A 26,741-nucleotide genomic window follows, 5' to 3' on the forward strand; every position below is an offset into this window, starting at 1 on the left:
CCCCTTTGAAGAACCTCTTCTTAAAAAGTGGACTGTGGACCCCCCGGTTTCCAGATTGAACAAGGCAACCCTAATTCCTGGGGAAGAGTCTCCGGCCTTTAAGGATTCGGCTGACAGGAAGGCAGAAGCTGTGGCCCGCAAAATGTTAACGGTTGCTGGTTCGGCACTTGGGTCGGTATTCACCCTGTTGTCACAAACTCTGACCGAGTGAGCGAAACCTTTACGGCGTGACCTGGAGGGAGAGCAGCTCCCCCTGCCTTTGCTGAACTGGCAGACCAGTTGGTTCAGGGGTTTTAGTTTATCTGTGATGCGGCTTTCCTGATTGCCAGACTGTCTGTTTCGGCAGTGGTCCTTTAGGCGTGTTTTTTTGGCTCAAATGTTGGTCTACGGACCAGACTTCTAAAAGGGCATTAACTGATCTCCCTTTTCAAGGAGATCGTCTGTTTTTGTAGCTACCCTGCATGATATTATTAAAGGTCTCACAGGGGGGGAAGAGTACCTTCCTTCCGCAGGCTAGTAAGGGTAAGGATCATCGTCGTAGACATGGCCCGCCCTTCTCAGCTCACAAGAAGTTTTCTTGTCCCTCAGGGTCGGCCGACAAGGGATCAAAGCCTTTCAAAGCCTCCTCGGGCTGATCCAAGCGACCTTGGTCTTGCAAGTTGAGAGCAGGATTGTCCAGACCTGCGGACAAGGCTCCTTTAGCATGAAGGCTCCTTCAGCCATACAGATTGTATGGCTGAATTTGCATCGCATTCGGACACAACAAGCGCAGGACCCTTTTTTGGGTCCGCAGCAGAATCGGATCGCATGGTGGTTCACACCTATGTGATCCGATTCATGTCTGAACTGTCAGTTTGAACTGCGATATGCAAACTGATCTGGGGGTGGCGGTAACTTTTTATTGACACCCCCAGTGATTCGCATATGACAGTGTAAACTGCCTGCGATTTGAATGCGCTGCGGGAACCCGCAGTGGATTCACAGGGTTCCCGCATCGCATATATGTGAACCGGCACTTAGTCTGATGATATTTACCAGATTCAACCTCTAATAGTATATACGGTATATCTATTCTGTCTGTTATTCTCAGAGTGGATTAGAGATTTTGCTCCTTAACCATAAAGTCGGTTTATCTTTATTTACCACTGCATATAGATATTTAAAGCGGAGTTCCAGGCCACAAAATCGACATAATTGATTTTGGGCCATCCGCTTGCTTTTGGTCACCTGAAAAACAAATGGATAGTTACGATTTTTTTTTTTTTGTTTACTTACCTTGTTATTGAAGAAAAATCTACTTACCTTCCTTCCACTTCCTCCCTCTGCGGCCGCGGCCCGCACCATCACTTCCTCTTTGCATTGATTCCTGGGAGCTGAACGTCATCGCTCCCAGGAATTAATGCTCCTGCATCGGCCCCACTCATCACTTCCGGTGCGGCGCCTCATTCCCTGCTAAACACGGATGACACTTTGGAGTGTCTGTTCCGTGTGTCCGTTTTTCATCCCATCCGTTTGCGGATGATATACGGACATAATGTATGTCTATGGGATTGCAGATGTCAGCGAATGACACCGCTGACATCCGTTTTTGCGTCCGTTCCTTTTTTTAAACGGAAGAAAAAATAGGGTTCTCTTCTGTCTCAAAAAACAGAACTGAACGGAAAGGACGCAAATCGGATGTCAGCGGATGGTCATCCACTGACATCCGCAATCCCATTGACATGCATTATGTCCGTATATCACCTGCAAACGTATGGGACGAAAAACGGACATACAGAACGCCCGTGTGAAAGGACCCTTATTCATAATTCAATTACAAAAAACCTTCATTGCTTATCAGGGGACCCCCCCCCCCCCCCTTCCTTAGGGTTTGCAAAAAAAAAAACAAAACCAAAAGAACGATGGAATGAGGACTTTGGTCAGTGGCAGTGCATAGCTGCAGTCCAAATGAAGCTTCACATCAGACCAAATCTAGATCCCTTTGGTTATAATTTCCCTTCGTATCCTTATTCAGTTGTTTTTCTAAGCCCTAATGAAGGGGGGGGGGGGGTTCCACCTGAAATGTGTTGGTGTTTTTTTTATGTGGTTTAATTATGAACAGTTAAAAACACTTTGAACTCTTTCACCTTTTGGTTTGAGACGCATGTGTCTATATTTTAGGGCAATTTCAACTCTTACCTTATACTTAAGTTACAACGAGCCCCCGCCGTGCCGCTCACTCACCTGTATGTCGCCCGTCTTCCGGGATCGCGGCATCCGGCCATCTGATTGGCCGGAGCCGCGGTGACGTCACTCCCGCGCACGCGCGCGGGAGCCGACAGTCACGGCACGGGACTCTGAAGGAACGGCACGAGCGGCCGTTCCTTCAGAGCGCATGCGCCAGTGACGTCACTGGCTGCATGTAAGGTAAATATCTCCTAAACGGTACAAGTTTAGGAGATATTTACAGTACCTATAGGTAAGCCTTAATATAGGCTTACCTATAGGTACAAGTGTCAGAGGAGGGTTTACTTCCTCTTTAATTGCTCTCTTTCATTGCACTTTGTAAGCAGCATTGTTTACATCCTGCATGTGCCCGCCCCAATTATCGCAAAAAATCAAGGTTTATGGAGATGTAAAGGCTGCCCGGCCCTGGACAAGCTGCGTGCATCTGCCAAAGTACTCTCCGATCAAACATAATCCAAGGACAAAGATTTTTTTAAAACAGTCACAGTATTTGTCATATAACCAGTGAGATTCCAGGGGCATTGCACCCTTTCTCAAGCTGAAATCCAACGTTTACCTCTTGCCTAACATAGAAGATACGTCTGTAAGGTGAAGCAGAACCGACCGATACATAACATTCTCCTATTATTTTACAGTAAACAACGTGGGAGTTTCATATGAGTATCCAGAATATTTCCTTGACATCCCAGACCTGGATAACGTGAGTAATCAAAGTAGAGATGACGTCTTTCTCTAGAGAGTAACATGTAACCTAGACTTGCTTTTTATGATGCTGGAAGACCAGATGCAAAATACACCCCATTGATTGCATCCCTGGTAAAGCAAGCACCGTGAATTAAAGGAACAATGGTCATGAAATGTGCAGTATTATATATTTCTGTGACATAAATAAGTATTTCTAATACAGGTTTATAGTGATAGTCTCACTGCTAATATTCTAAGCGCCAGGGTCTGCATGAGATAGGGTTGGTGGAGAGTCTCTCCTATGCGCCTTTCACTGTAGCTGTTTCCTGTGGGCTGAAGCCTAACTCCATATTTGATGTCCCTTTTAATAGTTTGTATGGGCCAAGTTTACGGTGCTGTGTTCTGGCAGTGTGACGGAGACTTCCTGTCCCACTCCTGGAACAAAAAAGATTTATGCCTCGTACACACGCATCGATTATTGGCCGTGAATTTTTGGCCAACGTCCAATCGGCCGATTTTCGACTTGTTAGTATGATGCTTTCGACAACCAACTCTGACTTTTCGGCCGAATAAAATCTGGTGTGCAGGCTATAAAATTTTTGTTGGCTGTCAACACAACGGCCGATTTTCCGTCAGTCAGTACAGATTTCGGCAGACAAAAATCTGATGAGGAAGACTGGGCATGCTCAGAGAAGAAAAAACACACGGAAAGTAAACCAGCACATGACATCACTTCTGAAGTTGGTTTTTGTTGGCCGAGAAAATTTATGTGCAGTCTAGAGCACATTTCAACCAACACAACAACACTGGACAAAAGTCGGCCGATCGGTCGGCCGATAATCATTGCGTGTGTACAAGGCATTAGGCTGAGCACTGCTCTGTCATTCATGGGAAGCTTTGGCATTCAAAATCCAATGTTCCAAAAGTGAATGAAGAAGGATTCTTCACACCCAGACAGTGCACACCCTGCTCACTAGCCGCTTACCTGCTGCTAAGACCCCAGGATGGAGGTCAGGCTGCGCCTTATTCCAATATCCCTATAGGATGAATGGATGGCAGGAACCAGGATTCCAAAATGGACAAAACCAGTATGATCCACAATCAACTGCTGGGACCCAAGGTGGAAGTATAACTGTGCCTAAACCTAATATCCCTATGGGATGGATAGATGCCAAGAGCAAGGGTTCCACGATGGATAGACCATGGCAGTCAAAACGGTCCAGTGGTGCACACAATGAAAAAGGGAAACGGAGGAGGAACTAATAGTGTAGTAATAAAAGTTCAATAATAGAGGTTACAATTACTTACAACAAGCAGGAGTAAACTTGCATAAAATACAGTCAAACAATGCAGCACCCTGGCGGGCATGATGGCATCACCGCTGTTGGTTGTTCCATTATATATGTGCCATACCTGGCCGAAGGCCCTGGAATAGAGCTACACGATTAATCGTTAAAAAAAATTGTGATCTCGATTCACCCCCTCACGATCTTAAAACTGCTTGTCCTCGATTCTTACAGCGCGGTTTTCTGCTCACTCAGAGCTGTCAAAAAAAAAAAAAAAGAGCCCCGTCAAAGGTTTATCAACATTGTTAAGGCTGCGAGATAATTATAACACAATGTTTTACAATGTATCTTTTCGTTCTTTTAGAATAATCAAAGGAATGAACTTCCACCTGTAAGGCCCCTTTCACACACATGATCCGATCAGATCTGCCTGTCAGTTTTTTAGGCGGATCTGATCGAATCCTCCATGCATCCCTATGGGGCAGCGGATGTAAGCAGAGACATGTCTGCTGCTATCCGCATCCGATCCTGTCCGTGAAATCCGAACGGATGGAAACCCTATTTTCCATCCGTCCAGGGGATCGGATCAGATGTGATCAGATGAGAACGGACAGGCGGTCCACTCTCATCCGATTCCCCCATAGAGAGCAGCGGGGCTCTGACACCTCCCTCTCTGCACACAGAGCGGTGAGGGAGCTGTCACCTGCCTGTTCAGTGGGGATCGGCGGATCGATCCCCCGCTGAGCAGCACGGAGTCCGCCAACGGAGGCGGACCATGTGAAAGGACCCAAAGTAAGGGTAGTTTAACTTCTTAAAGCAGTTGTATCCTCACAAAAAAAAAAACCTGCAGGACAAAGGCATAATAAGCTAGTACGCATCACATACTAGCTCATTATGAAATACTTACCTTAGAATGAAACCCGGACACTGCTGAGGGAGCTGCCATGTTCCCTAAGCGTCTCTTCCGGGTTCGGTGGTTCCGGCGCTGTGAGTGGCCGGAGCCGCGGTGAGGTCACTTTCCGGCAAGAAGCTCTGAAGGTCTGCCGGACCTTCAGAACGAATGCTCCACTGGTGTCAGCGGCTGCATGCAGGGCGAATATCTCCTAAACCCTGCAGGTTTAGAAGATATTCATTTTACCTACAGGTAAGCCTTATTAAAGGCTTACCTGTAGGTAAAAGTTAATTATACTCTGATACTACCGCTTTAAAGACTAAGCCTATTTCTGACACTTGCTGCTTACAAGTTAAAATCAGTATTTTTTGCAAGAAAATTACTTAGAACCCCCAAACATTCTATATATATATATTTTTTTTTTTTTTAGCAGAGACCCTAGAAAATAAAATGGTGGTTGTTGTAATCTTTTCTGTCACACTGTTTTTGCGCAGAAGTCTTTCAACTGCAGTTTTGGGGGAAAAAATACACTTTAATTAATTTAAAAAAAAAAAAAAAAACAAATCGTAAAGTTAACCCAATTTTTTTGTATAATGTAAAAGATGATATTACGCTAAGAATCATGAGAGAATCGTGATCTTTATTCCAAGCAAAAAAATTGTGATTCTCATTTTATCCAGAATTGTGCAGCCCTACCCTGGAAGCTGGAAATGACTGAAGCAGACACCACTGCTCCAGTGATCTCCACTTGTTTTTGCGTCCCATGCTGAGCGGCTGCCAGGTTGCATTGTGAACACAGGAGATTGGCCGCTCGGCCCTGGAGCCATTCAGAGATCGCTTTGTATTGTTTGAAAGAATATATAAAAAACACCTAAATAAACAAAAAAACAAATAAAACATCCATACCCACTTCTAGGCTGTAGCATCAGTGTGATTCTACAGCTGTCCCACATTGTCTCTAAAACCAAAAACTGATTGCATGACCCCTGATGATTTAGTTCTGGGTCTGCGCCAAGCGGAGAATGGTGACTATCAGTCACCGCTCTCTGCTCCTTCACTTTCCCTTGGAACATCAAGCAGGAGAGGGGATGGGTGCAGCTGGCTCCGGCTCTCAGCCACAAGCTTGGAGGCGAAGCTAGGTGTTAGTCAGGCAGCCGGGTGTTTCAAAATTCCGCTATCAGCTGAACGTGGGTCACAGAAGAAAAGTAGGTGTGTTTCTGGGGCCCACAAGAAGTATGACCAAAAAATCTTTGCCCATACTTCTCTTTTAAGATGATTGCACATGGCCTTTTTTGTTTTATGCTAACACCCAAGGAGAAAAAAATAAATTTGATGAAAATATTACCCCCGCCGTTGTACACCACACACACTGCGATTTGACTTAGGAAAGCAATAGATTCTCCTCATCTGATCAACTTCAGATCACTCATAAAATCCATTGCTTTTGCCCAGAAGTGAAAGTAGCGCTCCCGATTTCTGAACGGCAAGAGGCCGATACAACACACTTCAGGTGGCCAGAGGCTTGTCATTGTGCTGGGGGATTTTATAACTTGTCGGCTGGTCTTCCTCTGAGCTGGTTCCTGACTTACAGAAGATTTAGAGCTCCAGTGTGCCACATAACATATCCCATGATTCCGAATTTGTCAGTAGTAAGGGCATGTACAAGGACAATGATTGACAGACCTGACCACTTCCCCTGTGCATTTCCATTCATTTGCTGGAGAGCATCGGAGAAGCGGAGGAGGGTGAGAACAGCAAGGACGCGTGTTTATTATAATCAGGTTGGGGTACTGTGCCGACATACATATCGATACATAATCCTATAGTACAAGGGTGACAACACTGATTGCCATTTCAATAGTTCCGTGTCAGAATTGCCACCGGAAGTAAGGAGGTGACATGTAAATAAGGTTCGCCATCTACTTTTTATAATAAACTTTGCTTACAAAAACAAAATACACACAAAAAACAGCTCCTTGTGACACTTGGGGACTTCTCTATGATTTTTTTTCTCTGTTGCTCATATATATACTTTAATTGTTTTTTTTTTTTTTTTTTTTCCTTCTCTTGTAGACTCTGAACATGTTAATAAATATCAACATCACGTCTGTGTGCAAGGTAAGAAATATCTGAAATTTGCTGTTGGTAGAATTAATAAAATGACCGCAAATTATGAGCTGCGGCAGCACCTTGTATAGTGAACTTGGCGCAAGTGTCACTTAGGCTGGCCATACATGGTTTGAATCTTGGCGGGTTCATCATGAACTGGCAGAGATTTAAACTGTTAATGGGCAGGCTGAATGTACCAGGTTGATCGATAAACTTGGGTACAACCAGCCTGCTGGATTCGCTTGCTGTTATTGCAAGCGGCTGCTATAACTGCTAGCGATAATTACTGTTTTCTCCTGGCAGGGACGGCTTCCCCTGTCCGCCCCGGCCAGTAGAAGACAGTGGCTAATTCCCCTGTCAGCACTGCCTGTGTTGATGAGGGAATCATGCAAACAATGCTTGCAGGAAAGAAATTTTCACCGTGTATGGCCGGCTTTAACCTAAACCTAACTAGTCCAAAAAATGTCCCTTCTACTAACACCAATGCTGACAAACCTGTGTAACCTGTTTTCAGCCCGCTCCAGCCATTGTTGGCGCTCCCTGTTCTCCCCTGCAGCCACCGCTGGCTGACACAGGGGAGCAGAATCATGTGACCGGACTGTAGCGGTCTAAAAATAGCTTGGTGTATATATTTATGCTGACTAAGCTGTGTATGATGTATATAATTATTTTCAGCTCGCAACAGTCTGATTACATGATCCTGCTCCCCTGTATCAGCAAGCAGAGGAGGAAATGCTGGCAACGGCTGGGACATGGGGAGCCAGATCACGTGACCAGACTGGAGCAGGCTGAAAATAGGTATGTATATACATCTTTTTTACGCTATTGTTCATTGACGGACACAGCTTTTGATCTTCTTAACCATTGGGCTATACTCCCCCCCCCCCCCCCCCCCTACAGGAGTAGGACGCTAGGCAGAAAAAAGCTTGGCTATACCTATGGGCAGTCCCAGGGGTTTACTCCCACTCTCAGCTATAGGCACTATTTTTTTTTTTTTTTTTAATGCCTAGTCAGGAGTAAGGACCTAGTTCCTTGTTGGGATCTTCGGTCCTGGCAATTTTTTCCTTTTTAATGGATTTTTCTATTTTTCCTGTGAGAATCTATAATCTACTGCTGGACTGGGCGAAGGGCTGAATAGTTTTTAAAATCCAGTGTTCACCCCAGTCTAGCCAGCGAGCATGCGCAGGCCTCAGCTCTGCACTAGGTCAGCCGCAACATAGCCCCACTGGATGGGGGCTGGCCTGCGAGTTAAACGTCTCGCAAGGTCACATACGACCTGGCCTCGGCCTGAGTCGCAGCGTTCCTCCTGGTTGACTGCCCCCCATTTTGATAGAGAGGAGGTTCTGTCTGGAGCGGTGCCCACCCTGTTCCTGGTATAATAAGTAGCTGTCCCCCCTCTCTCCCTAGAGGGTTTTGGGGTGGACATGGGCCCCTCCCTGGGACGGTCAGACCTATAGGTTCTCCTTCCCATGCAGCCCCTCATCTACCCCCCCCCCCCCCCATCTTTCCCATGGGGTGGCCATACCCCCTTTTCAGGTCGGTCTGGGGTGCTGAGATGGCGATGGGGGTGGGGTGTGCCGCCGGTGACCAGACGATCGGCTTTTGGGAGGCCCCTGGCAGCCACGTGGTGCCACCATTTTCTTGTAGCATGTGTGCTGTAGATTCGGTTGCCATGTTTGTGTAGCCTTGGCTGCCATTTTCTAGTGGTTTCTCATTGCTAATAGCGACAGGCATGACGGTGAAGCATATATGGACGGTGATTTTGGCGGTGGGATCCCCTCCTTATCCCCTGGTGCTGACTCATGGATCTTTCTCTTCCTTGTCGCCGCATGTGTGTGCAGATAGCCTGGTGCTGCGTTGCCTGATCAGTGGGTCTGGTGGGGTCCTCTTCCTCTCTGCTTTAGGATCGGTTGGTGCTCTGTGCCTGGCGATCTTTGGTGTTGCCAGCCCAGTGGGGGTGTCCCTAGCAGTGTTTTTACACCTTTTTTTTATGGGTCCCCCTTTTTTCAGTCGTGGAGTCCCTGGAGCACATTTCCCCACCTGATCCCCTCTCAGAGGCTGCTGGGCCCTCCGGGTCTCAACAATCCCTTACTGCACTGACGGCAGTCCTGGTGTCTTCAGTGTCCAAGGTGGATTTGGCCCTGGGGAAACGGGCTAGCAAAAAGCATCCCCGCCTTCATCGGCCCCATCTGTCTCATCAGATCCTAAATCTGATTCGGCCGCCGCGGACACGAGTCACCCTGCCAGCATCCCAGCAACCAATGACATCATCAGTGCAGCACCTCCACTTGCCGTGGGAGAGGAGCATTATCTATTTGTGGCGTTACCCTTTGGTCTCTCCTCTGCTCCTTGGGCCTTTACAAAGGTGTTGGCCGCCGGTGCAGGCATTGCTGGCATTGCTATGTCAGCGAGGGATCACAGTGCTGGGCTACCTGGACGACCTTCTCTTGTGAGCAGGGTCTCCTACTGCTCTGGTGAACAACGTGGACATCACTATACGGATTTCGGCTGGCTTCTGAATTATCAGAAGTCTGCTCTGGCTCCTTCCACAAAACCGGACTATTTGGGTCTGACCCTGGACTCGGCTCTAGCCAGAGTGCTCCTTCCTATGGACAAGCTCCAGAAGTTGCATGCTGAAATTCATCTCTTGCTGTCCAGCAGGTGGTCGTCCCTCTTGACTTGCATGAGGGTGCTGGGCCTGATGGTTTCTACCTTTTGAGGCGGTCCTGTTTGCACAGTACCATATGAGGTCCCTGTAAAGGGAGGTCTTGGCCAAATGGGACAATTGTCTGAAGTCTCTAGACAATCAAATCCAGCTGAGCCGAAAAACAAAAGGGTCTTTGCCAGGGCACATCATTTCTCCCCCTGTATTGTACAGTGGTTACCACAGATGCCAGTCTGGGTGTGGAAGTGTCCTGGGTCGGAACTCCACTCAGGGAGTTTGGACTCTGGAAGTGTCCAGACTCCCGATCAATGTCCTGGAACTCCGAGCAATCAGGCTGTGCCTGCATCACTGGACTGAGCGCTTTCAGGGGTGTCTGGTGCAAATCCATTTGGACAATTCCACGACCGTGGCTTATGTCAATCACCAGGGTGGAACAAGAAGTGTATTGGCAGTTCTGGAGGTAGCTGGGATTCTTGGGTGGGCAGAATGGTTCACTGTACACATGCCATGGGTGGAAAATTGGCAGGCGGATAATCTCAGTCGGCAGGCGTTGGACCAAGGGGAGTGGTCCCTTCATCCGGAGTTGTTTCATCAGCATTGTCTCTGATGAGGCACCCCCAAGGTGGATCTGTTGGTGTCCTGGCTTAACAGGAAGCTGCACAGGTTTGTGGCATGGTCACGGGATCCGCTAGCAGATGCCACAGACACGCTGGTGGCCCCCTGGGGCAATTATCGTCTGATTACGCCTTCCTCCTCTCAAGCTTCTGCCGAAACTCTTGCGCAGAATCGAGGCAGAAGGAATTCTGGTAATTCGAGTGGCCCCAGACTGGCCTCTCCGGTCTTGGTACACCAACCTGGTGCGGTTGGTCACCGACGCCCCTTGGAAGACTATCTTCTTCCATCCTGATTTACAGTCGCTGGCTTTGACGGCTTGGCTGTTGAAAGCTAGGTGCTGAAGGATAGAGGTTCATCTGGTCGGTGATTCCTACACTACTGAAAGCCAGGAAGTCTACTTCTAGGAACATCTACCATTGTACGTGGAAAGCTTGCATTTCGTGGTGTGTCGCTTGGTGTTCACCCTCGCTCTTCCTCGCTCTTTTTCGGTGTCTCGGCTCTTGGCTTTCCTTCAATGGGGGGTTGAGCAGAAGTTGACCTTGAGTACCATTAAGGGCCAGGTGTCGGCCATGGCGGTCTTCTTTCAACGACCCTTGGCCAGGCACTCTCTGGTGCATACTTTTTCATTAGGGGGTTCGACATTTGACTCCTCCAATGCAGTTCCCACAACTGCCTTGGGATCTCAACTTGGTGCTTTCAGTTCTACAGAAGCCTCCCTTTGAAAATATTTGGGCGATTCCCCTGCTTACGCTATCCCAGGAGGTGGCCTTCTTGGTGGCTATCACCTCTGCGTGCAGAGTGTCGGAATTGGCGGCATTGTCTTGTCGTATCCCTTATTTTGTGGTCCACAAAGGTAAGGTGGTTTTTCGCCCCTGTCCGTCGTCCCTTCCAAAGTTTTTCTCTGATTTCCATCTGAATGAGGACATTGTGTTGCCTTCCCTGTGTCCCAGGCCAAAAAATTTGAAGGAAATTGCGTTGAATTCCCTGGATGTGGTTCAGGCTATTTGGGTGTACCTAGCAGCTATGGAGTCTTTTAGGAAGTCAGACTCCCTGTTTGTGCTTATGGATGGGCCTCGAAAAGGACTATCCGCTTAATCTGCAACCATTTCTAGATGGATCAGACAGACGGTGACTCAGACCTATTCGATTAGGGGTCAGGTTCCACCTTTCCCTGTGAAGGCACACTCTACGCAGGCGCTCAATGCTTCTTGGGCCTTCCGTCATTGGGCATCAGTAACACAGGTGTGCAAGGCGGCTACTTGGTCGTCGGTGCACACTTTCACAAAATGTTATAAAATGGATGTGTTGGCATCTGCGGATGTTTCTTTTGGCCATAAGGTTTGGGCAGGCTGCTGTTTAGGGGGCTTGTTCCCTCTATGGGGTGTACTGTTTTTCAGACGGGCTCCAGTAATTTTGGTTAAGCTCCTGTTACCTGGTTGGCTACTGTTTAGCCATGGGAATTTTTTCTTGCTGTTCTCACCCCTCATGTTTGACACTGCTTTGGGATGTCCCAATGGTCATGAAGATCAGGAGCTGTGTCAATCAATGAATGAAAGAGAAAATGGGATTTTTAACCTACCGTAAAATCCATTTCTCTGATGTTCATTGATGGACACAGCACCCGCCCCTCTGTGGAGCTGTAATACTTCTGACACTGCTTGTAACAAAACTGGGTACCTATAGCAGAGAGGGGGAGTATACCTCCTGGGACTGCCCATAGGCGTAGTCAAGTTGTTCTTCTGCCTAGTGTCCTACTCCTGTAGGGGGTCAGTATACCCCAATGGTCAAGAAGATCAGGAGCTGTGTCCTTCCATGTACATCAGAGAAATGGATTTTATAGTAAGTCAAAAATCAAATTTTTTTGAGCAGTGTATAAATACTATACTTTATTCATTCATTTATAAATAACTATTTTTTTTTAGCCCGAAAATTTTTGTAAAATCTTTGAGGCCCTCCTACTGAAAAGTTTGGAGACACCTGCCCTAGACTGAAATCAGGGAAGATCTGATTGCCTTAAGCCTTGTAAACACAGGCTGAATGTCGGAAAACATAGGACGGTTCAAAAAGAAAAAAAAAACGTCTGTCATTCAGCGCGTGTGTATGGCAGCCGGTCCAACACTGTTGGAAATGCATGCTGGAAAAACAGCAGTCAGTCATCGCTCTTAGCCAATGGCTCAGAATATGTACTAGGCTTTAGGGTAGCCTTTCTTAACCTTTTTAACACGGAGGAACCCTTAAAACAACTTTCATGTCTTAAAAAAAAAACGCCTGCCTAAAATGATTATACCTACAGCTCATGGGACATTAGTGTGAACAGTAAGTTGTTAATATAAAAATGAATGAAAGAATTAGAAATGTGGCATATTTGGGGTATTTGACACCCAGGGCCGGTCTATACAACAATATTTGCAGTAATATTAATCAAATGAAACCATAATAATTGATAATGTCCAAAAAGAAAACCTCAGACCCTGAAAACTGTAGTACTTCCTTACATTGATGGTTAGTGAAGAAGTGGTGGTCAGTGAAGGAAAATTGTACACTGATAGCTAGTGGAAGGAATTGATGGTGAATGGTGCAGTACCCCTTACACTGGTGGTCACTGAAGGGCACTAATACACTGGTGATATGTGGGAAGAATGCTCTTTACATTGCTGGTCAGGGGGGAAGGCTGTCCTTTTTATATAGGAGGTCAGCTGTAAGAATGTCCCTTACATTGGTGGTCATTGGCAAGAATGTTCCTTACATTGGTGATCATTGGCAAGAATGTCCCTTACATTGGTGATTAGTGGGAACAATGCTCCTTACACTGGTTTTTAGTCGGATGTCGAATGTTCTTTACATTGGTGGTCAGCGGGAAGAATGCCCCTTACAATTGGTGGTCAGTGTGAAGAATGTTTCTTAGATTGATAATCATTGGCAAGAACACTCCTTTACATTGGTGATCAGTGAGGAGAATGTCCCCTTACGGGTACGTGAATATATTGTTAGTGTCAGTAGTAGTATATCTAAGACACAGATATTGCTCTCTGTTTATGGCTACCTCTGGAGCAGGGGTAGGGAACCTATGGCTCGCGAGCCAGACGGGACTCTTTTGATGGCTGCATCTGGCTCGCAGACAAATCTTTAATAAAGGGGGGCGTGTCCGGACGTGAGCCGCGCTTGACATGTAGTCCTAGAGCTCCGTCGCGTCTACCACTCAATCCAGTGCCATCCGCATAGCTGTGCCCGGTGCAAGGAGATTTCTGCACCCATCGACAGTACACTTGGTGGGCTACCCACAGCTACCCTCAGTTCGTCTCTGGGTGACCGGATTGCCACGCTATGGACCCCGTGGCCTACTCGCGGTACCGCCACCAGCTCGTGTGCTGTGCATCTGAGGGCCTTGGCAATGACCACCCGGTAAGGAAACCTGCCATCCACTCCCTGTGCCCCAACAAACATAATCTCCTTCGCCTCTGACACCCGGGGACCCACGGTAGCTGCCTCTCACATCCACTTCTGAGGCCTTCAGTGGCCGGCCGCCATTTTCTCAGGGCCTATACTCAGGGCCGGTGCTAGACTGTTTTACGCCCTAGGCAAGATTGGCTACTTGCGCCCCCCAAAAAAAAAAAATAAAAAGGGAAGGGGTTAAAAACTGCTCTATGTCATATCCAGTGACCCTGATCTGATGGTTCCTCCATGTAATGCTGTCATACCCAGTGATCCCAATGTTCCTCTGTCACATCAGGGGTCCCTGATGTTCCTCCATGTCATACCCGGAGACCCTGTTGTTTTTCCATGTCCCACCTGGGGACCCTGATGTTTTTCCATGTCCCACCTGGGGACCCTGATGTTCCTCCATGTCACACCTGGGCACCTCAATCCCCCATGGCACACCCAGGGATTCCAATTCCTCATGGCACGCCTGGTGACCCCAAACCCCTGTTACACTTGTGACCCCTCTCCCCCATGTCACACCTGGTGACTAAGATTCCCCATGGCATACCTGGTGACCGCAATTCCCTTTCACACCAGGGATACTCCATGTCACACCCAGGGACCCTGATTCCCTGTTCTGGGGACACTTACTGGGCAGTATGAAGAGCGTGGCCTGCACTCTGCCCTCTTTCACCATGATCCTGCTTATTTCTTCTCCCAGGACGCTCCTCTCCTGGACCACAATGCTCACCACAGCTCCAACCGGCTCCTGGTGGAGGGAGAAGCAGCAGTCGGAGAGCACCGCACCTCCTTCATCACCAACATCCTCAGACCAGTCCGTTGCCTCGTCGCTTCTGCTCCAGTAAAGGTGCCGCCCTCCAGTGCTGAGCTCCGGCTCAGGTTCAGCTCTCCTCCACTCCCTGCTTAATACCGACCCAGGGAAATGAACGGCTGCCCACCAGCTCAGATTAGAGAGTCACTTCCCGCCCAGGGATTAGGCCGCTCAGCTCCAGACGAAGAGGATCATTATGCAGCTAGCACTCCGGTGGACTCCTTTCCTGCCTCTTGGGGCTACCCCAACAATGGTGGAAAGCCAGGGCCTGGTAGTTCTGCCACTGCCCCAGACACCTGGCATCTTCCTCTGTCGCTTCTTCCTCCCCCACTGCCGCCCCTTTCCTCAGCTCACAAGGATCATTCATGATGGAGCGTGAGTGCTAACTCGTGGCTGCTCCCCTAGGTGGCAATGCGCCCTAGGTGGCTGCCTAGTTTGCCTAGTGGAAGCACCGGCCCTGCCTATACTCCTATCACCTGCAGGCGCTTCACCACTCCGGCCTCATTGCATACCTGCCTGCTCTGCTCTCTTCCCGACCGGACTCCAGGCACTTTCACACGGCTCCCTCTACTCACTGTATAGCTGCGGCCCATGAATATGAATATTAAACAAAGGTTCCTGACCCCTGAAATATAGTGTATGGCTCTCACGGAATTACATTTGAAAATATGTGGTGTTCATGGCTCTCTCAGCCAAAAAGGTTCCTGACCCCTGCTCTGGAGGAACCTTAGTAATATATTTAACCTTTTGTTTCCCCGTTGGAAAAATGAAAGCACACTTTATAAATGTGTTTGCCTTTTTTTTGGATCACTTGTGGGTTTTGGGGTTCTGTGGATGCAGGTTTCTGTTGGTTGAACCTGATGGACATGCGTGTATGTTTTTTGGTCTTGGTTTTTCAACTTGACCCTTTTTTTTAGATCCTTCACATGAATTTTCCTGTATCAACTGCTGCTGTTCCCTGCTGTAGGCAGCATTGGCAGTTCATATCAGGTAAAACTCCAGATTGAATAAAACCATTTCGCTCTCTTGTTTGACCTTAGGTTTATTATAGTAAATGGTATGCACAAATGAACCGACATCAACAAGGGAACCTTGATAAATTTCGCACTAAGTACTTAATCGTAAGCAAGCACCTAGTGTAAAACGCGTCAAGGTTCCCTTGTTGACGTCAATGCATACCTTTTTCTACAATAACCCTAGGGCTTATTATAGGCCAGTGTGGCCAGAACGTCAGACAGTTTATTTGTGATTGGTCATCTAGCTCCACATCCAAGTTAATTTCATATGCGAGTCTGGATAAATATCCAGAGTTTCCTAAAGCTTTTGAAAAAAAGCTGGTCGGTTGCTGCTGAGATCGGTGAATGGAGCTGCTGAGCCACTGCAGGAGGGGTAGATGAGCTGCTGGGAGAAGGACTTGAATGATTTTAGTGCTTCTGCTGTGAACTTTGAGAATAAATTGCTCCACAGTGCCTGCAGCTTCAAAGGTTAGTGAGGGCTTGTTTTAAAGCTAATTTACTTTTTGTTATGATCATATAGTTAATTAAATAGTCATAACCTGGCCATATACGTTCTCTAAGGAAGGAAATTCCATCTTCAGACTTCCCTGGTCGAGTGCTTTATCCCGGTTTAATGGCTCGTTGATCTAATGAAGTGAGGATAAGACTGACCGCTCCAGAAGCTGCACCAACAGTGGTAGCTTCTCCCCTCATGCATTTCCTTTATATCCAAAGATTTCACCACGGAAGTACCCTAAAGATAAAAGATCTTGTTTAATGCTGAACTCCAAGCAAATATAAGAAACAAATGAAAGCAGCTCTGCATTCATTCATATATCATTACATTTATTTTTTAATGGAAGCAATATAAGGAAGGGGATCAGTATCAGTTTCTTGTAGTCCTGTACAACAGAGCTCAGACTGGGAAAGGAAAAAAGGAACCAATCGGTCATTATAGGAGCGTGCTGAGAGGAGGAGAGACAGAGATGAGCTCATCAGCCTGTTGCTTTTTCTTTCACTTCCCAGTCACAGGCTTGGAAATGGACAAAACCTGTAAGTGTTAAAGAATTCCAGCCTCAACTTAACTAGTCTTAGGCTTAATGTACACATATCAAAAAAAGCCAAGGGGTTTACCGTCACAACTTACCAACCAGCCTGCGACCAACCAAATTAAGCTGTTTAACAGTATGCATTAAAAACAGGGGTTTAGTTGTACACATTTGTAAATGCAAGCGTAAGCTGCATGCCACGGCAAGGCACACTGATATCTGCAGGGTGCCTTGCTGTGGCCTGCAGCTTACGCATGTATTTGCAAATGTGTTCAACGAAACCTCTGTTTTTAACACATACTGTTAGACAGGTTAATTTGGTTGGTCGCAGGCTGGTTGGTAAGTTGTGACTGGAAACTCCTTGGCTTTTTTTGACATGCGTTTGCCCTTCCAGTGCTCCTTGCTGTCAAGACCAGTTATAGGTGGGGGAAGTGACCATTTTTTGTATTCACTTACACTGCCTGCCGTGGGAAAACGCAAAGTGCGGTTTTGCTGCCATATGCTTTTTCGGGTGGCCGGTGATCAAAAGTTTCCTATCCTGAATGTGATTCTTCTATGTTCAGGAGAGGGAGGTTGAAGCTCCCCTAACCGCAACAGCTCCTAAACTCTGCTAAAAGCCTATGTGTACACTATAGAGTTGAGTTTAGGCGCTTTGGCAAAAAAAAAAAAAACTCCAAAAGCTCCCCAACTCAAGTTTAAGAGCTGCAGTGTACATGAAGCCTTAAAAATGTCCCCTACCCTCTCCTAACACCTATGCTGACTAAAGGCCCTTTCACATCGGCAAGCTGATCGGGTCTGCCTGTCAGTTTTTCAGGCAGACCTGATCGGAAGGTCCATGCATTCCTATGGATTGGCGGGTGTAAATGGACTTTTACACCCACCTACCTCTGGGTTTGATCAGACCTGTTACCAAAAATGGAGGAGGACTGCGTCTTCTTCCAATTGGGCCGACGGGCTCAAAGGCAGCCGGGTGTGAACAGACTTCCGAGTCCGTTTACTTTAGGCCACCCATAGAGTATAGCGAGGTCTGTCCAAGTCGGCTCTGCATAAAATGAGTGACCACATCCTTGCTCTGCTCCGATCAGCTGACAGATCCCCTGCTGAACAGAACTGAAGGCACCCATGTAAAAGGGCCCTTATCGGTATAAAAAAATAAAGTAGCTTATATTTACCTATTCTCAGCCTACTCTGGCTCAGTCGTGTGATCCCTGGAGACAGCCAGTGGACGCTGCAGGGGAGGAGAGGGTGTACTTGACGACAGCTGGGAGTGGTGATGTCACCCATAGACAACCGTGTCCCAGATGTTTTCACTGCTTCCCCCTCTGCCCTGCAGCCACCGCTGGCTGACAGAGGGGAGCCAGATCGCCTTACTGGACCTAAGCAGGCTGAAAATCGGTAAGTATATAATTAAAAATTATTATACAGGTTATTCAGCATAGTGTTAGGAGAGGGGGGAGGGAACATTTTTAAGACTAATTAGGTTGAGACCGTGGGTTAGATTTACTAAAATTGGTCCACACCAACAGGATCTGGTGTAGCTGTACATGGTAACCAATCATCTTCTAGATTTTAGCCTAGGTTCACACTGAATACGGGTTTGAAATCGTGGGAGTTCAGCTGTACTTTCACGATTTCAAACCGGCATTTCAGTCCGATTTGGGGGGGGGGGGGGGGTTGATTTGAGAGACATCTGTGCGGGTTCATGCACAGATGTCTATTGCGGGCTCATGCACAGATGTCTATTGAAATTGCCCCCGAAGTCACCAATTTCAAACCGACATTTCAGTCCGATTTCGGGGGGGGGGGGGGTTTGGGGGGGGCGATTTGAGAGACATCTGTGCGGGTCCATGCACAGATGTCTATTGAAATCGTCCCCCGAAGTCACCAAAAGCAGTGCAGAAACTACTTTTGCCAATTGGTGCAGCACTGCAATGTCTGCGTCACACTATTTTGGACGGTGCTGTTGTCGACAATAGGCAGCGATTTTGGCATGCGATTTGACATGTCGAATATCAAATCGCCCCGATGTGAGCGGGGGCTCGTTGTCAAAGCTTAGATAAACAAGCTGAAGTTAGAAGATGATTGGTTACTATGCACAGCTGCACCAGATTCTTTGTGTACCAATTTTGGTAAATCCCCCCCCCCCCCCCCCTGTTTTTGCTTTAAATTGCAGCAAAGAAAAAGTAAGTCTTCCTTCTTGGCTATGTGGCAGAGCTGTGAAAATTAAAATTTACGAGCTGGATGGACAGAAGTACAAATCCTTGGCTCCCGCTCCCATATGTCGTTTTAGGCTGGGTTCACATATGTGTGGCCGTGGGTTCGTGCATGGGGTCCAGTGCTTTCCTGTTCACCGGTTCAGGTGCAAATCGGGTCCAAATTTTTGCCTGAATTCAAACCTAAATCCGACCCAAAGACGCACAAGATCCTTTTTTAATGCGGACCACAGCTGCCACAGACCTGTGTGAACTGGCTCCATTGAGAGACGGTACACTGGCCTGCCATGCGAATTGGATGCAGGGAAAACCCGCATCCAATTTGCATGTGTGAACTAGTGATCGACCAATATAGTTTTTTTTTGTGCCGATACCGATATTTTGGTCATCGGATATCGGTATCGGCCGATAATGGCTGATATTTTTGGACATTTAAAACATGTTTTATATTTTTTATTTTTCACAGGTAATATTGTGGAGGGATCTGGGGGGTCTAAAAGACCCCCAAACCCCTCCTCTGAACTTAAAAGCATTCAAAACGCCAAGTTTGGCTGTTTTGAATGCTCGCATTTTTTTTTTATTTGCTGCCGAGTACCCGCAAGTGATGTCATGACTTCACTTCCAGGTTTTTTACATGGAGACCCAATCAGAGCCGAATGCGGCTTTGATCGGGTCTTCTCTTCGGCGGCCGTACAGGTAGGATGCCCGGGTCTCCCGGTGGGATAGGAGACCCGGGCGAGCCGCGGAAGGCGGCAGGAGGGGGGGACGTTTCCTCCCTCTCCTTGTAATGACAGCCGAGCAGCTTCTCAGCCACATCGGTTGCCACTACAAGACAGCCGACCGTCGGCTATGGACGCCGGTACCGGGGTGATGCCTCTAGCTGCAGGAATCGCTCCGGTACAGCATTTTCCCGAAATATCGGCGATATCGGTAACCTCCGGGGCCGGTTCTGATATATCGGGGAAAGTGCATATCGGCCCTCAATATATCGGCTTTGCCGATCCCTAGTGTTTTTTTCTTTCTTTTTTACCTATTTATTTTACGTGTGTGTATTTGGAATTTTTCATTCAGCTTAGCCCAAAACTTGGGTAACAAAGTTGAGCGCGTAAGTTGCCACAACATGGAATTTTCCAGCGATGAGCAAAGCAACAGCGGGGCCGGATATTGGAAACCGGCGAGGAAACCTTGCTCCTCAGAGCTCGCAGTCTGCTGGGATTCCTACGTGTATTGTTTGCCATATGCCCCAGAATCCTCGCCAAACTTTTAGGAATAACAGACTGAATGATTTTCTTGCTAGACTTGAAATGAGCATCTGTTTTTTTTTTTTTTCTCCTCTTCCCCTCCTTGTCTTTACAAAGCCATCTGTTTTTATCCTGTATTTTGCCACCACACTGTCCTTCAATCCAAACTGTCTGAATTTTTCTTAGAAAATATTTGGGTTTATTTATTTATTTATTTTGGTTTTGCTTATTTAATTGAGCGCATTGCGAGAAGCTTTTCCTGATACCCCCCCCTTTCCTTGAGGTAGAAGTCCTCGTTAGTTGGTGTTGTTCAGGGGAATGTCTGAAACAGACGCCTACGCAGAATGCACTCACCCACGCAACGTCCGCCCCCACACACTTCTTCTCACCCACTTTCCTCCCGTTGTCTCTACGTCTGGCTCCAGCATAGTTCCCAGGCTGCCTCTCATTTTCTCCTTCCCCACTCTGATGGAAAATACGCCATTTATTTTCTTGCGCCGTTTTTTTTATTTTTTTTTTATTTTGTTCTTTTCCACTCTTTAAATACATATGTAGGCAGCGAGCGTGCACACATGTACGTCAAGCCGTGGTATTCTCATTGTATCTGCTCGATTATAAAGTCAAGGAGAAAACAGGTGTATGCTGTGTAGGGATTTCTAATCGTTGGCTTTCCCTGAACAAATGTGTTATTGTGTTACCGCGCAGCAAAAAAAAACTCTTCACGCTCGCATCTGTAACCAGGGTTATCCTTTATCACATTGCTAAAGGACCGCATAGACGTATTTTTGTTTTATGCTTTGCTTTCTTTTGTTTTGTTTTTTTCCTCAAACCATTCTTGAAGCCCCGACAGCTTAGATGTTTATAGCTATCTGCTGAAAACTTTCTATTATTATGATTATTATTTATTTTTAAAGTTTTTCACCTTAAAGACGAAGTAAAGCCTAAAGAATAATTTGTACCTATAGGTACACTAAATATCTCCTAAAAGTGTACCGTTATTGTCATTTTTTGCATGCAGCCGATGACGTCATCGACGCATGCGCTCTAAGGGAACGGACACCCGTGCCATTCAATGCATGCAGCCGATGACGTCATCGACACATGCGCTCTAAGGGAACGGACACCCGTGCCATTCATTGCATGCAGCCGATGACGTCATCGACACATGCGCTCTAAGGGAACGGACACCCGTGCCATTCATTGCATGCAGCCGATGATGTCATCGGCGCATGCGCTCTAAGGGAACGGACACCCGTGCCATTCATTGCATGCAGCCGATGACGTCATCGACGCATGCGCTCTAAGGGAACGGACACCCGTGCCATTCATTGCATGCAGCCGATGACGTCATCGACGCATGCGCTCTAAGGGAACGGACACCCGTGTCATTCATTGCATGCAGCCGATGATGTCATCGGCGCATGCGCTCTAAGGGAACGGACACCTGTGCCATTCATTGTATGCAGCCGATGACGTGATCGACGCATGCGCTCTAAGGGAACGGACACCTGTGCCATTCATTGCATGCAGCCGATGACGTCATCGGCGCATGCGCTCTAAGGGAACGGACACCCGTGCCATTCATTGCATGCAGCCGATGATGTCATCGGCGCATGCGCTCTAAGGGAACGGACACCCGTGCCATTCATTGCATGCAGCCGATGATGTCATCGGCGCATGCGCTCTAAGGGAACGGACACCCGTGCCATTCATTGCATGCAGCCGATGACGTCATCGACGCATGCGCTCTAAGGGAACGGACACCTGTGCCATTCATTGCATGCAGCCGATGACGTCATCGACGCATGTGCTCTAAGGGAACGGACCCCCGTGCCATTCCTTCAGATACCGGTGTCGTAAATAAATTGCTCCCCCTGCATGCGCGGGAGTGGTTTCATCGTGGCCCCAGCTTGTCACACAGCCAGAGTCCGCGGACTTAGAAGGAAGAACGGGAGAAAATGGACACTGCTTTGTTTTTGGGTAAGTTTCACCTAATGTGCTAGTATGCATACTAGCACATTATGCCTTTACCTTGCAGGTCCTAAAAAAAAAAGTAACCAGGGGTTTACAACCGCTTTTAGGCTACGTTCACATGTGGGCGTAGCGGATCACGGGTAGAATCACCGCAATTCTGCCCGCGATCCGGAATCATTGCAAATCGCGGGACGCCTGTGCGATGCCCGTGATTTGCAATGGCACCCCAAATGCTGTGCGATGTTGGCGTGATTTCCGCCTGCCGAATCGCGGTAACATCGTGCAAACAGAATCGTGGGACGCATGACGCACAAAAGAAGCTCCTGTACCTTTTTGGGCATCACGCGTCCCGCGATTCTGTTTGCGCGATGTTACCGCGATTCGGCAGGCGGAAATCACGGCAACATCGCACAGCGTTTGGGGTGCCATTGCAAATCACGGGCATCGCACAGGCGTCCCGCGATGTGCAATGATTCCGGATCACGGGCAGAATCGCAGTGATTCTACCCGTGATCCGCTATACCCACATGTGAACATAGCCTTAAGTGATTAGTCTGTTTTTTTTTTTTTTTTTTTAAAAACATATTGTACTTACCTTCTCTGTGCAGTTGATTTTGCACAGAGCACCCCAAATCCTCCTCTGCTCGGGTCCCTCTTCGGTGCTCCTGGCCCCTCCCTCTTGTTGAGTGCTTCCACAGCAAGCAGCTTGCTATGGGGGGGGGCTATGGATCCGAGCCGCAGCTCCCTGTGTCCACTCAGACACGGAGCCACGACCCAGCCTTGCCCCCTCTCTCCTCATTGGCTCATTGAATTTGATAGCAGCAGAAGCCAATGGCACCACGCTGCCGTCTCAGCCAATGAGGAGGGAGAGTCTCGGGCAGCCGAGACACTCCTGCTACATCACTGAATAGAGATGGGGCTCTGGTAAGTATTAGGAGGGCTGCTGCACACAGAAGGTTCTTTTTTTATCTTAATGCATAGAATTATTATTATTATTATTATACAGGATTTATATAGCGCCAACAGTTTGCGCAGCGCTTAACAAAATGACGAGAGACATTACAGTTACAATACAATTTGGGACAAGAGGAATCAGAGGGCCCTGCTCGTTAGAGCTTACAATCTAAAAACAGAATGCATTAAGATAAAAAAAACCTTCTGACTTTACAATGCATTAACGTGAAAAACCCTCTGTGTTATAGCCCCCCCCCCCCCCTTATCTTACCTGAGCCTGAACCAATCTAGTGATGTGCATAAGAGCAGTGGCTCCCGCCGATGTCTACCTCCTCATTGGGCAGATTGATAGAATGGCTCCCGCTGCTGTCAATAAAATGCTGCAACGCGGGGGGGGCAGGGCTGAGTCTGTGCCAATGGACGTGGCAGCGGAGCTCCGGAGCGAGCACATATGGGTGCCCCCATGAAAAGCGGCTTTCCATGGGGGCACCTGCCGAAGAGGGGGGAATCAGAGCTACTCTGTGCAAAAGTATTGCACAGAGCAGGTAAATATAGACATGTTTGTTATTTTAATTATTAAAAACTCGAAGGTTTAAGATGACTTTAACACTGTCCTCTGATGTCTTTGTACATCAGCAAATGAGTAAAGCCGGCCATAGACGGATCAAAATTCGGCCAGTTCAGCAGGAATTGGGCGAATTTCAATCCATCTATGGGCAGGCTGGTTGTACTGAAATAGATGCATCCATCAACTTTTAATACAACCAGCCTGTCAGGATTTTGTTTCATGCGATTACTGCCCGCAGCTATAGGAGCCAGCAGTGACTATTGTGTTCTACCAGTAGGAAAGGCTCCAAGCTGGCAGATCACAAAAGCGCTATGGGAGGGATTTCAATCTTACATTCTTTGCACAATCAACTTTAGTTTTTTTTTTTAAATAATGGAATATGTGAACTTACCTAATCTATCCAATCATTTTGTATTCAGTCAGGCCTTTGCACCGGTAGATCTAGGGCCTGGTTCACACCTATGCGTTTTTTTGGTGCTTTTTGCAGAACCCCGCACTACAGTTGATTTAAACATGGTTTCCTATTGTACACATTCCCATCTATGCTTTTTTCAGCCATTGCATTTTTGGAAAGGGTCAGGGACTTTTTTTAAAATGCAAAACGGTGAGTTTCTTGCCTTTTTTGGTTCAATAGACTTCAATGGAGAAGCTACAAAAAAGCATGTAGTGCGCTTTTTCCGCGATTTGCGCTTGTGTTTTTCAATCTGCCCAACATCAAATTGGGCAAAAAAAAAACCACACATAAAAAATGCAAAACGAAAATTGCAGTAAAATAGCGTTTGCAAAAAGCACTGCTGAAATTATAAACAGCAAACTGCATAGATGTCAATGGAGCCAAAAGGAGTCAAATTGAAACGCGTGGTAAGCTTAAAATGGTGCATGTTAGAAAAGGACATCCATGTGCAGCTATTAACTGTAACCAACATTATGTCTGCTTGTGACAAGGAAACTTGTCAGTATGGAGTATGCCATGATGGGAACTCTGCATCAGGAGGAGTTAACACCTCATCCACAAACTTAGTCTTGGTCTCAGAACTGCCAGCAAAATAATAATAAAAAATGAGTTGCTCATTTAACCACTTAAGCCCCGGAAGATTTTACCCCCATTCCGACCAGGGGGTATTTTGCGATTCGGCACTGCGTGACTTTAACGGACAATTGCGCGGTCGTGCGACGCTGTACCTAAACGAATTTGGCGTCCTTTTTTTCCCACAAACAGAGCTTTCTTTTGGTGGTATTTGATCACCTGTGCGATTTTTTGATCACGCGCTATAAACAAAAAAAGAGCGTCAATTTTGCAAAAATAGCAATATTTTTCACATTTTTTTATATGAAATTCCCCAAAAAAAAAATTTAAAAATCAAAATTTTTTTTACTTTTTCGGCCAATTTGTTTTATGCTACCTATGTTTGGTAAAAAAAATCGCAAAAAGCGTATTTTGATTGGTTTGCGCAAAAGTTATCGCGTTTACTAACAAAGGGAAAGATTTCTGTCATTTTTGTTGTTTTTTTTTTAACGTGTAATGGCGGCGATCTGCGATTTTTTTTTGCGGTACTGCGACATTGGGGCGGACAGATCGGACCCTTGACTTTTTTGACACTTTTGGGGTTACCAGTGACATTTCTACAGTAATCAGTGCTATATATATGCACTGTTACTGTAAAAATACACTGGTAGTGAAGGGGTTAACTTTATTTGGGAGGGAGGGGCTGTGTGTATCCCTAGGGGCGTGCTTTCTACTGTGATTGGCTGGGGCTTGAGCTGTATGGACACTGATCAACGGATCTACATACTAGATCCGAGTGATCAGTATCCTAACAGCAAGGAGAATGACAGGTGGCTTGTTTACACAAGCTGCCTGACATTCTCCCTCTCCCCCGCCGATCGCAGAGTGACCGGCGGACATCGGGTCCGCCGGTCACACGCGCGGGGGGGTCCGTGACCACGCGGGAGCGGGAGCGCGCCTCCGGGGGCGCGCGCTCGCTCCCTAGACCCTCACAAGCTAGTGACGTAGCCCTACGTCACTTTCCCTGTGAGGGGCTGACTGCCGACGTAGATCGGCGTTAGGCAGTCGGCAAGTGGTTAAAGAGGTTGTAAACTCGTATAAATTTTTTTTTTTTTTTTTACACCCTGCAAAAGAAAGACATAATGAGCTAGTATGCATCGCATATTAGCTCATTATGCAATACTTACCTCAGAACGAGCCCCCGCCGTGCCGCTCACTCACCTCTATGACGGGCGACATGTCTAGTCGCCCGTCTTCCGGGATCGCGGCATCCGGCCATCTGATTGGCCGGAGCCGCGGTGACGTCACTCCCGCGCGCGGGAGCCGACAGTCACGGCACGGGGCTCTGAAGGAACGGCACGATCGGCCGTTCCTTCAGAGCGCATGCGCCAGTGACGTCACTGGCGACATGTAAGGTAAATATCTCCTAAACGGTACATGTTTAGGAGATATTTACAGTACCTATAGGTAAGCCTTATCATAGGCTTGCCTATAGGTACAAGTTGTAGAGGAGGGTTTACTTCCTCTTTAAAAGCTAAAAACATGAAAAAAAAAAAAACTCCTTTATTGCAATATTCAGTTTCATTCATCCCCCTTCCCACAGGACTTGTTTCAGCCTCTTGATGTCACCAGTCTTCCAGGTTGAATGACAGCCAGCATCTTTCCACCTACTTCCTCTGGGCCTAGGCTGTCATGGGTCCACCCCAGCCTCTGACTGGACCTTGACTAGAGAAGCAGCAAAGTGATGAGCTTTATCCCTGTCACTCTGCTTTCTTCTGCTATCAGCATGCTCTTTGTGCTGCTTATTCATCTCACAATCCAGCCCTGGTATACAGGGGCAAAATCAGATGCTTGCAATTTAAAAGATACATTTAATGATGCGTTAAAAAATACAGAGCTGCATTAAATTGCTTCTATTATATCTGCCTAGAGTTCAGCTTTCGATAAAGTGCACCTGTACAAAGCAAACTCCCCAGTGATTACTAGCAGAGGACTCAAGAGAGACTTGTTCT

The 26,741-nt window shown here is 47.2% G+C and overlaps 1 protein-coding gene across 1 annotated transcript in view; it reads left to right on the forward strand.

Annotated features, from left to right (window-relative positions):
* HSD17B12 (hydroxysteroid 17-beta dehydrogenase 12) overlaps window positions 1-26,741 on the forward strand; it is a 171,090-nt gene that overhangs the window by 104,034 nt on the left and 40,315 nt on the right. Inside the window, exons 5-6 of the mRNA XM_082269922.1 lie at window positions 2,862-2,926; window positions 7,162-7,206. Of these exons, the coding sequence (XP_082126048.1) occupies window positions 2,862-2,926; window positions 7,162-7,206 (110 nt within the window). The remainder of the gene's footprint in view (window positions 1-2,861; window positions 2,927-7,161; window positions 7,207-26,741) is intronic.

The sequence above is a fragment of the Pelophylax lessonae genome (assembly GCF_965119305.1).
Source record: "Pelophylax lessonae genome assembly, chromosome: 10".
In the NCBI taxonomy this organism is placed as follows: Eukaryota; Metazoa; Chordata; class Amphibia; order Anura; family Ranidae; genus Pelophylax; species Pelophylax lessonae.